The 12,217-nt window shown below is 38.5% G+C and overlaps 1 protein-coding gene across 3 annotated transcripts in view; it reads right to left on the reverse strand.

Moving 5' to 3' along the window:
- Window positions 1-12,217, reverse strand: part of ESYT2 (extended synaptotagmin 2) — an 83,294-nt gene that overhangs the window by 26,751 nt on the left and 44,326 nt on the right. For all 3 annotated transcript variants that reach the window (XM_069006425.1, XM_069006424.1, XM_069006423.1), the window contains exon 7: window positions 4,473-4,528. In XM_069006425.1, coding sequence (XP_068862526.1) covers window positions 4,473-4,528 — 56 coding nt within the window. The remainder of the gene's footprint in view (window positions 1-4,472; window positions 4,529-12,217) is intronic.

Consider the following 12,217-nt stretch of genomic DNA (forward strand, 5'->3'; position numbering starts at 1 on the left):
TTACTGTCATATTTCAATAATGATTTATTTAACTCTCCTTGGAAGTTTGGCTACCCATTCCTGCATTGTTATGAAACCAGTTGTCCTCTTGAGCTGGGAGGACCATCATTTAAACCACAGACACACAGAACACAAGCTCACGGCTGAGTAAAATGTAGCCTAGGGAAGCAAAACAGGTTTTGTTCAGTGAAAAGGGAGTGGCAGTGCAACCACACTGGCAATGAATCACAGAAAACTCAACCCCACACCCCTCCACAAACACAGAAATGAGAACAATTTCCTAAGCTACAAGTTCACCCAGCTCAGGTCTGAACTGACAACAGATCAGTTCATTGTCAGACCAACAGCACTGGTTACACACATTGCCTACACGGGTAAAAGGGAGAACACAAGTACCCAGGAAGGTCTCAGGAGTATGTCCAAAGGTTCAGAGAGGTAATTACAAAAATACTCTGAACTGCAGAAGTGCATTCTCACTAAAGCTGGTGGAGCTGCGATTTCTCCTCCTAAATACACTCCATGATTCCCTTTTTACAGTCTTTGTGAAATCAAGATGCAGATAATAATTTGCTGGATGAAGCACTTGTATGTGCTTCACCTTGTGAAGTTTTTCTAAGACTGAATCTGAATCTGGGAGTAGCTCTAACTCAGAAGCTAGCATATAAAAACACAAAAGCTGCAGTGAAATGTGATACATATTACAGTTTCATTTGGAAAGAAAATGTTGTGATGAGCAATTACCATTATGCTAGAGATGGGCAACAGAATGAACCCATTAAATACAATCTGGCCCATTAGAAATGCACACTGATTTTCATGCCAGAGGTTTACAACCTGTACAGCCTGCATCCCCTTGGCTGCCCACTTCCACTGCAAACCCAGATAACTACAATACGTGATGGAACATGGCTGACTTTTTAATGGTACTCAGAACAACAGGAACAGAAGGAGCTCAAGGCTGCATCAAAATCAATGGACAGGTCTGTGCAGGCCTCTGGTTAGAAAGAAGAAACAGTGGATAATGTTACGATACTGCTCAGAGGAAAAAAGTTTCCTCTCCACTTCTGTGAGATAATTCACATCTGCCCTAAAGAGTCTTCATTCCCCTTCCCTGCATGTAGAGCTTATCCAATCACATTTACAGAGATTTTTATTCTATGTGAACCCTAGGAATTCAGTTTCAGTAATTCTTAAGACAAATACTGCAAGATAATCCTGTTATCTGAAGAGAAGCTTCATTTAGCCATCATTTAACACCGTGCTTTTCAAACTTTTAAGTTTCATTTTGCCAAACACCTAGTTTTCAATTTATGTATGCTAAACTCTCTGAAATGAGCCAAGAAAATAGAATTCATGATTTTCTTAACAGCTGACAAAAAATTGAAGATAAGCATCTCAACCAGTCTTAACATTAAAAGGAAAAAAATAAACAAACCCAAGCCGAGGTGATGGTAACTACACAAGCAACAATTACACTTTTCAAAATACAAGTCTAATGACAAAACTCTAGTATAGAGATCAGGTAAACTTTTTTGTTTCTGCTTTTGTTAGTGTCCCTACTTGGCAAGAAGAGAAAGCTCTGCCTTTAGGCTCAGTCATGAAGAACAGATGACTAATGGAGAAAACCAACTGACCTAGGCTGCAGAAAGCAAAGGACCAGTGCAAGGAAAGCAAAGGTACCAAAGCTGCCTTGAAAGAAAGGCTGCTGTGTTCTCCTCTAGTATTTCCTTAAGATCATAAACTTTATGAAATAAGCCACAGGCATAAATAAACCTACTCTAGACCAGCATAAGGTTCAGAGACTGACTAACGTTCAAACAGAACTACAGCAATAAGAGCTTCCCTTAAATAAGAGAAAGAAACAGACAGTAACACAACACAGCCCAAGCACTGGAAGGACTCACAATCCTGTATGCCAGCACCAAACCCCAACTCTGATTCCAGAGTTTATTCTCATAATTTTTTCCCAACATTAACACTTGAATTTCACTAAAACACCTGAGAAAAATAAGCCAGCATTAATGAAGTTTCACCAAGTTATACGCAGAGAAACTGGGCTCCTAGAAGGTAGCAGATATCTTAACTTTAAATATAGGGAGCTGAAAAAGAACACTGAAGATTGTATGTAACCAACTAATGAATTAAATGAATTCTAAAACAACATGATGCTTTCAAGCTCTTTAAATCTCATCTAGTATTGTCCAGCTGGGGTGCTCTCAGATGCAAAGTATTCTTCATGAATACAAAGCAAAAAAGACAATCTTTTGCATTTTTTGTTACTTAAAGTAAGTGGTCTGACCTATGGAAAACATAGACAAACACTGACCAAACAACAGAGAAAGATGCATCAATATAAACCCTTATGCTGATGCATCATTAAAAACCAGATTCCTAAGATCATAAAACTTTAGTCAATAGTTCTTTTTACAAGTATTTTTTCAGTTCATAAAAAGGAAAGAGGTATGCAATGTTTCATATAGTTTATTAGATATAGTTTATTAGACTATCTTCAAAAGCTCAATTTCCTTGCAGAAAAGTAATTGTTAGCTGCCCACTCTTTTGTATTGCTCTCTACTTAACTCTACTTAATTTTTATCAGCTGTGTATTTTTCCTGTGCTGTCTTTATTCATACTGCAGAAACAGCACATCTCTGACCGCATAGTGTGTTTTCACTGTATCTCAAGCAACCCCAACATCTTCCCATCATCATCTACATCTCCTCCTGACAGCACTTGAGTATTCTCACAGCCTGGCTCCTCCTCACACAGAGATTTTAATTCCACTTCTCCACAAGCTGTACTAATGATGGAATATGAATTACTTGTATGTCCTTCTCATTGTGGAGTCATATAGGAAGAGCAATGAAAGTTGCTAACAGCTGACAGCGAAGCATCCAGCAGCTAACACAGAAATTCAATTAGTAGAAGACATTTGCAGAGTACAAATAAGCAGTTTAGTGTGCAGCCAACAGCCATAAGACTAAAAAGGTACCTGTGGTGCCAGCAATCTCTTGTTCATCATTTTTTATAACGACAGTATGTCAAGTCATCATATCAAAATATACAACTTACCTATACAGGTAAGAAAAACAAATACAGAACTAAAGAAACCTCTTGGCAAGGCAGAGCATGAGTCACCTCAGTTACAGTTACTATAGAAACTATACCACGTCTAGATGGCACCAGTTTGTGCATGTGTAGCCAAGTATGGTTGCTCTGGAAACCATAAACTTGAGATATTTAGCAAGACTTTGTTTACATCTGAGGTTTTGTGTTTGCAATTGGGCAAATACATAGCAGGATGTGAATCTCAGGAGCCTAGTAAACTTAAGTACTAAATGTAAATTTAGTCATATCAAAAGAGCGAATTATTACTCAGGAGCTGTATTTTGGAAGCCATTTTCTCTCACTGATCAAGAAAACCTCTTTCCTCAGAGGCAGTCATAAGCAGGCTTGAAACGTGAGCAATTCTTGCAGCCATTAACCTACTTACTGCAAGTTCTAATTTCGAACTGTTCAGCTGGGATTGCATTCAATGGCTTCACGTGTCTCAGGAAAGCAAAATCCACTTCAGTCGTGCAATTGACTACTCTGGGATTAATTTAATACCTAAATTCAAACTCCTGTTTTGAAACAATAAAAAATTAATTCTGGAGTCAGCCAACTCTTGAGAGTATGGGATCTAATAAAAGCAGTAGTCACAAAATCCAAGCGTGTATCAGATCCACCACTATCTCCTTTGCCATTGTCTCCATATTAAAAAAGCCCCATGGTAACTATTAAAAGCTGGTAATTATGAATATATTCATGGCTTTAACTTTATCAGGATTGCAATGATTCAAAGCAGCTTGATTTGCACCTCTATTGATGCTTTTTAATCTGGGATTTTATCCTGTGGTTTTAGGAAAAGCTCTGAATAAGCTAAGCATTTTTATAGCTATATACAGTCAATATTTTTGCTACTCCATTTGACCTTCACATAATAAACTGAAAGCTTTAAAAGTAAGCACTTGAAGATATTATAAACTTTATTTAATTTGAATGGTCTTAAGGTATTTCTAACTACCTTTACACAAGCAAACAGAGATGGATTGGCATACAAGGCCAAGAGCCAAGATGTCATGAACCCACTGGCATGAAAGGAAGGCTCTGTGCCTTTCTGCTGTCCTAAGAGTTGGCAGATAGGAAATTCACGAGATTCTGGAAATCTGGAAAGGCTGAGAACACTAAAAGAAGTATATTAAAAATTAGATTTCAAAGTATTTTTCACAAGACCTCCTATATATACTTTTGGCGTACTTTGACTTGTAGTGAAATCACTATCTTCTGCAAATTGAGCAATTTCATATAATTCCACTTTAAGAGAAAACTGCTCAGTCATCTAACCTGAAAATGATTCCGTTGATGGTCTTCGGATTTTCTGGGCTTTACTGGGGTGCAGATATAGCAAACACTACTTTAGGTATACTCACTTCAGACCTGGGACATCCAGAAGATTGGTCAGTCCAGTCCAGTTAATTTCCAAAAGCTGTGAATTACAGAGAAAAAAAGGAGGGGGGGAAAAAAGGAAGGAAAAAAAAGAAAAGCAACTTAGAATTCGTAACACTGAAGAAATAAACCCAACTGTTATAAAATCTGATCAGTGGAGAATTAAGCAGTTTCCAGGATTTTCTTAAACGAACAAACAAAACAACCCTCTTCCATTCTTAAGAATTTTTAGACACATTTTTTAAAAGTTATAAAAAGTTTCACCATTCTCTTATCCACTCTTCCACCATGCATATAAATACACACACCCCACAATATACACAAGTACACAGGATCTACTCCATACAACCAATACAGAATAATGAAATGTGGTCCTATTTTCTGGAGAAGTATTTTTAGAGTCACCATAGACCTGTTATCGATGAACAGTCATTAACATGAATTTGCAAATTATAATAAAATGACAAAGAATCCCACGTGAGACCAGGAAAAGAAGAGATCTAGAAGACATAACCAACAGAAAGAATGAAAAATTCGGATTAAGAAGGTGGAAAGAAGATGGGGTAACAGCTTGCAAATATAAGAGGAGGCTGTTTTCAAGGCACAAGTTCATTCTATCACTGATAAAGAAGAAAGGTATCAAGAGGATTAAATATCAAAGTGAGAAAAATACTCAAAAATAATTAAAAGGGATAACTAATTGCTAGATCACACATACTTAACTGAAAACGTTTGCAGAGTATTATGCTGTATAAAGGTACCTATTCTGTTTCAGGATTGCTGGCACTAACAACTAATTCAAAACATCCTTTTTGATCCTATAATATTCTCATTCTAGACTGCAAAACCAACAGACCCGAGTTCCCCCAGTTCTCTCTTCATTGAATGATTTCTATTAACTTCACAGAAGTTAACAGAATATTTAAACAACAAACAAAACCAAACTCACCCAGTTACCACTTTTCCAAATCCAACTCACCCAATCTAAGCATAACTGTATGATTAGAGAAAAGGATATTGATATTCCTCAGTTAAGAAACTAAAGGTAGTGGTTCAGCTAAAAGCTAAAACAAAACAACAAATCTCTACAAGAACAAATGTTGCATATTTTCACAAACAGACAAGAATCATCACCCTGCCTTCATTTTCTTTTCTAAAAACAGCATATAACATTTTTTACAAAGGATCTATTAATAGCTTAATTAGTGATTTCGTTTGCAAATACTTCCAGTAAAGATAACACATAATGCATTTACTCACATAAGGAACACTGTTGCTTAATATACTTTTGTAGCAAAATATTTAAATGAACAATATTAGCAAGCCTATCTGCAACAAACACGCAGGGAAAAAAAGACAATCGTTATCCTTTCAATGAAAAAAGTAAGATGTAATAACCAGATATTCCAGAACAAAAGGCAAGACATATCATGGGACATACTGCAAGAATCTACACAAGCCAGCTCCATGCCCTTGCCAGAAACAGGGCTAAGGCTATCCTGGGCTTCATGAAGATGATTAAAGGACTGGAACACGATGTCATGAGAGATGCCCAGTACCTTAATTACTTTTGTGGCCCTTCACTGGACTTGTTCCAGCATGTCCCTGTCTCTCTTGTACTGGGGAGTACACCAGTGCTGTGGCGAAAGGAAAAATCTCTCTCAACCAGCTGACGGTGCTTCTCCCTAATGCAGCCCAGGATGCTGTTGGCCTTCTTTGCCATAACTGCACATTTCTGACTCCTGTCCCCCTTTCTGTCCAACTGAACAGCCCATATCTTTTCCAGCAAAGCTGCTTTCTAGCCATTCAGCCCTCAGCCTGCCCTGGGGGACAGGGTTATTCCTTTCTAGGCACAAGACTTCACATTTCCATTTGTTGAACTCCATGAGATTCCTGCTGGCACATTTCTCCAGCTTGTCAAGGTCCCTCTAAACAGGAGTACAACTACCAGGTGTATCAAGCACTCCTTCCAGTTTTAAGTAAGCAAACTTGCTGAGAGCACACTCTGTCCCACCATCCAGGACAGCCATGAATTTGTGCTGGCTCCAGTATTTTCTCCTGGGTAAAGCACTACTGACTGTCCTCCAGCTAAACTTCATGTTGCTGACCACAACTCACTGAGCCTGAAGGGTTTAGCCACTTATAAACCAAGCTCACTGTCCATTTATCTAGCCTGTACTCAGTAGTTTACCTATGAGGATGTGGCAGAAGACAATGTCAAAAGCTTTACTGAAGTCAAGACACTCTATATCCATAGTTCTTCCCTCATCCACCAAGCCAGCCTTCTGATCACAGAGGGTTACTGGCTTGGTTAACCATGAGTTCCCGTTCATGACTCCCTCCTGCCTACTCCCAATCACTTTCTTGTCTCTTCTCCCTTACCAGCAGGACCAAGATCACCACTTGAGCCCCTGTGCCCTTGAATCACCCCCACAGCCGTGCAGTCACGTTTCGTGCTTTCCAGATCTTCCCGTGCTGTTGATCCCCACAAGGAGGAGCAGCAGTGGGTAATAATCTGAGGGCCAGACAAGCTTTAACAGTTGACAACATCTTGAATCTGAGATCCAGGCAAACAAAAACCTCATGAGGAAACAGGTCAGGCTGGCACATGGGGCCAGGAGTCTCTCAGTAGTGACCACTTTCCCCTTTCTCCTGATGCTTCAGTGCATTCAGGCTCTGCTGGCTCAGATGCTCCCAGGCCCTCTCTGCTACACTGGCCCCAAATCTGTTCCACACTGCAAATCTGCAGCTGGGGTGGAAGTCATCTTCCTTGTGGCAGAAAATTTCCATCTTTCCCTATCATGGAATAATTCCACTCAGTAGTTTCTCCAGAAAGTCAGAGATCCTGTTTCACATGTCCCCTCTTTACAGAGAATCACACTAGATGCCCATGTAAGGGAAACTAATTTCAGACTAAGCCATCTACCTGATATACATTTGTTATATATGAAACCAGACTGTCAGAATCTTGAGTAAAAATTCTTCAGCAGTTCTACAGAGATTGCTGACTTTCATCCTTCTTCAGGTGAAAGCACAAAGCTACCACCAGCTGCAGTACCACTTTGTATTCAATGTCTTTTTTAAAGCACCTCATTTACAAGCAGTTTTGCCCACTTTCTATTAGAATACTAGCAGGATTATTTTTGTGAGAAAAGGCTAATGCACATCTGTTTATAGAATACTAGCAAGTCTAAATGGCAGTAATACCTTTCAGAGGAGAGTAAGTTCTTAGCTAAAACTCATACAGTATACTGAACAGTCTTTTCCTTTTTTTTTTTTGAGGTGCTATATTTTTATCTACATTATTATCAATTTAAAGGTATGAGGTTTTTAATTTCCAAATTTAAAAAAACCCTTCTTGAAAATAATTTGTTATAAAATGGGTTCTTTTACGTTGGTATGTAAGCTTTAGTTGTACAGTTCTCAAATAACAAACTATGTGCTAGAACACAGAACATTTACATTTAGGAAAACTAAGATGATTTCACTACATTCTTCTTTGAAAATTAATTGTGCAAATTATTAGTATATATTCTCAAATCTCCTCTTCATCTTAAATATGGAAAAAAAAAGTTAAGAATTAAATAGTGTGAATAATTTCAGTTTTGTAGTACTTCCTCAATCCTGCAAACCCACAGATGTTTAAGTAATATAGCAAACAAGTAGCTCAGTAGTAGCTGATAAGACTAACCACAACTTGGGTATTCAGACTGATTCTCTTGTTCTAATCACGAGTTTTGACAGTACTTTATGAGACACTTTAAAAATCTATGCAGTCTACCAAGGTTCTAGAAGAAGTAACTTTACACTGTTTCAAGACAAGGAACCCAATTTATGATTTATTTTTTCTTTACTCATAGGCAAAATAGAAGGCAAATGCACACCATAAATACCCTCAAAAAGTGGTTCCTATCCTAAGGTGTTCATACCTGCATCCTGTATTTAGCAATTTTACATAATGATGTTTTCAGACCAAATAGCAAATGAGAAAATATTTGCATTTCCTTTTGTTTTCATGTTTGCATACAGTAATTAACACAGCAAAGTCCTGTACTGTCTCCTAAACAGACTTCACTGAATAAATGCATTAAGCAACACAATGCATGTTGAAATTCAGCATTAAGAAACATCTCTTGCACTGGACTGAAACGCTAATTCCAGCAGTTTCTGTATTAACTACCACAGCCGAAAAGAAAACCAAGAACAACCTAAGAGATGTCACTGAGAACTGCTACTTTTCATAGATGTGATTAAAAGCATTTCAAAAGGTTGCAACACAGCATATGAAACACAAACAGTGCCTATGGTACAACCTCAGTGTCAATATTTTGATTATTACACACCTCTGCTCACAAACAAGGCTACCCATTCATTCCATCATCAGTCCTCAGAGCAGGAAGCATGGAAAAACAATTACACAAATAACCTGAAAACAGTGCTATTAAGAGTGGTCACTTAGACAAGAAATACAATATAAGAATTTCTCTTCACTTATTGTACAGGACTAAAGACAAAGACCAATTTCAGAAATGTTGAAGACGAATCTTCTTCCATTTGAAGCTGAAGCTCAGAAGTTAAAAAACATTACTATGGCTAAGCACTTTACAGGATTATTAGAAAAGCTTTGCAAATAAATCTTATGCCATTAAATGTTTTGGAAGGAATATGAGCCTTCAAACTCCTGGCATAATCAAGCTTTCACTGTTTGGGCTTTGAAGGTAAGTTCTCCTTGCAGATAAAATTTGTTGCATTTGCCCATCACAGAGCTTCCTTTCCAGTTCTACCAGAAGCACCCAGCAGTAACACACACTCTAATTTTAGTCCACAGGTATCAGGGAGAAATGCTTTTTTTGTTTTCTTTACTTATATTTTTTTTAGTGTTCTATCTCCCCCTGCCATCGCCCCAACATTTCCTTCAATAAAAATGTTTCAGGTCTGCTCTTGGCTTCCAAAGGAAATCAGACCAGCAATAGATACACTGTTTGCAACATAAGAAGAGTTTTCCAAAAGGCAACACCAGTTCAGACAAAAAACATCCTTACACCTGCAGAGGTATAGAAATAACACTGACAGCAGACAAACACACAGCAGACTGAGAAGAAATGAGGCAAAGAATTTCTTCATAGGCAGGAGGGAGCCCCCCAGTCACAGTCCAGTCAAATACCAAGGGATTTTATTCTACAGTCTGGGGACTGCCATGCCATGACTTGCTGGAAAAGAAGATGACCCCCTAACTTGTGGTTCTGACAGAAGTTACAGGAACGTTGCCATCCTAACTAACTGAAGAGCACTATGGAGAAAAAGGGAGCAAGCAAAGGACTGCCAGCTGATGAATCTTTTATGAAGCACCAAATATAAAAAATTTCCATATTTAAAAAATTGCTTAACAATATAATTTCCTTCTCTGTCACTGCTTTAAGCAATGCATAATTCCCTTAGTTTAGCTAAATTCAGAGAATGCCAGCTGGTTCTCTGCGGCAGAACTAACAGGGCACTGGAAAAACTGTGTGCAGGATTTGTCACTAAGTGAAATTCTGCCAGAAGCCAGAAACGATGGTGTTTTTCCACAACACATTGAAACTGAGAGGTGATGTGCCTTACAGAGCTCACTGATGTGCCTCTACCAGCCAGCTCACTGGACAAAGGCAGGATTCCAGACACCAGTTACACTTTCCAATGAAGTAGTCTGTGTGTTTTGTTACTCAAACCTCTTACAATTCTTCCTCTGCTCAGAGATGTGAAAACAAATTTTGTTATCTCCCTGAAAACCAAGAAATTAATGTCTTACCAAAGCTCTGTACTGAGAACTAATGCAACACATACATTAGAAGAGGTTAAAAAATAAAATTTAAAAATAAACCCCTGCAGCCTATAAGAAAGACAGTCGAAAACCTCATGATTATCTCTATACACATTGAGTGTTCTCAAGACCCTAGAAACCTTTACAAAGGGAAAAATATGTAGTGGAATATAGAATACACAGGGTCATAAACAAAGTTCACAGAAGCACAAAAGGCAGCCTCTAAACACTGCCAACCCTCTGGCTTGATTTGGCTGCCATAAGCACCACTAATTCTCAGAAGGGAAGCCACAGAATATTTTAAAATGCTGATTAAAAACTTCCTGCTAAACAAGTTATGGAAGCAAAAGACTTCTGCAGGAAAAACTTAAGCTCTGCTACAGGCCACGAGGACACAATTCCATGTGATAAGCTATGTTTCTTCTCAGAAATGCATTACAAGGAGGGGACTAAGATGCCCTCTTCTGTTGCTTGTGAATGATCATACAGAGACATGGTACAATTTGTCTGTTGGCAGAGCAAAGCCCATCACCACCTACAGTGCTGAAGTGCTGGCATTGTTGTAATAATTTAATATGTAACATTATCCAGTGTATCTCTCAGGAAACTCAGCCTCTCAAACAATACTACAGAGAGAATTGCTATAGTAGTCCCACTGGTTGCTATAGGAAACATGGAGTATCTCTGCACAGAAATGGTGTTTAAAAGTTTTGTAACTCTCTGAAGATTTAAGTGAGACAACTGCTTGAGAGGTAAGATGTATAGTCGAGGGGGCAGAAGACAGAGCAGGCAAGTGAGCTGAAGTGACCAGAAGGAGGATCACAGTTGACTTTACACAAATCCAGTGCACCTGCTCTTCTCCATAGTGCCAGCTACTCACAGCTTCATTCAAGCCAATTCTCTCCACTCTCTCTACTCCTTCCTATCCTTCTACCAGTCTGCATTTTGGTTCACAGCCTCACACCAGTCATAACACTTTCCTGACTTTAGTGAGCCAGCTCAGGCTGCTAAAATACATCCGAAGGACAGGAAACTGGGCACTTCTTGTGACGTTCAATATCCTGCCAGCTCACCTCCCTTAGCCAGCTTCCTCCAGCAGCATAAGTTTCAATACTGGTGTAGAAGAGACAACAACATTGAATGGGAGGGCACAGGGAGAAAAGAATATGGTGCTGTGGAAACACCAACTGTGATGGCCCTTGAAACATTCCATAAACTACCAAAATCTAAAATCACTGAGAAAAAGATAAATTATAGCAAATTATAAGTATGCTGAGTAGCAGGGCAAATCATTCACTTCATAAGCAACAAGACTAATTCTTAACAAATATTATTCTAACAGTAGCTGTGCATCAGCATTTATACAGGTGTTCAACAAACCTGACAGTCTCATATGTTCTAGAGGCAATCTATGCATTCTACATAACCACTTTATGTTTATTTCCAGCCATTTCACTGGGACTCATTCTTGCTGCAAGCACTCCTTTTGAGTCTAATTTTCATCATACTTATAATTTTCAAAGTCCATCCAGCCAGTTTTCCAAAGGCAGACAATATTAAATGAAACTAAATCTATATAAAAATAAATCAAAACTACAGGACAGAACCAATCTGTAAAGTGAGTAGAGGGAGAATAATACTCAAGTCAGAAAGCAGAAGGCAAAACTGTGAATCTGAAAATGAGAGTTTTGGAAGAGCTGCCCAATTTTCCTGGAAGACATCCTGTTTTCCAGCCATTGTTCTTTTTAGAACAATAGTATTTTTATGTACTTGTCTTATTGGGAGGGTTTTGGCTTTTACTAAGAGAAAACAGTTGGGTTAGGACACACCCTCAATTCTGAGTGCGCCACTGAATAAGCTTTTGAAAATTGCCCATTTATAGTACAACTATAAGCCACATAAACTTCTATAACTGAACCACAAATCAAA

Source organism: Aphelocoma coerulescens, chromosome 2 (assembly GCF_041296385.1).
Source record: "Aphelocoma coerulescens isolate FSJ_1873_10779 chromosome 2, UR_Acoe_1.0, whole genome shotgun sequence".
NCBI classification, from domain to species: domain Eukaryota; kingdom Metazoa; phylum Chordata; class Aves; order Passeriformes; family Corvidae; genus Aphelocoma; species Aphelocoma coerulescens.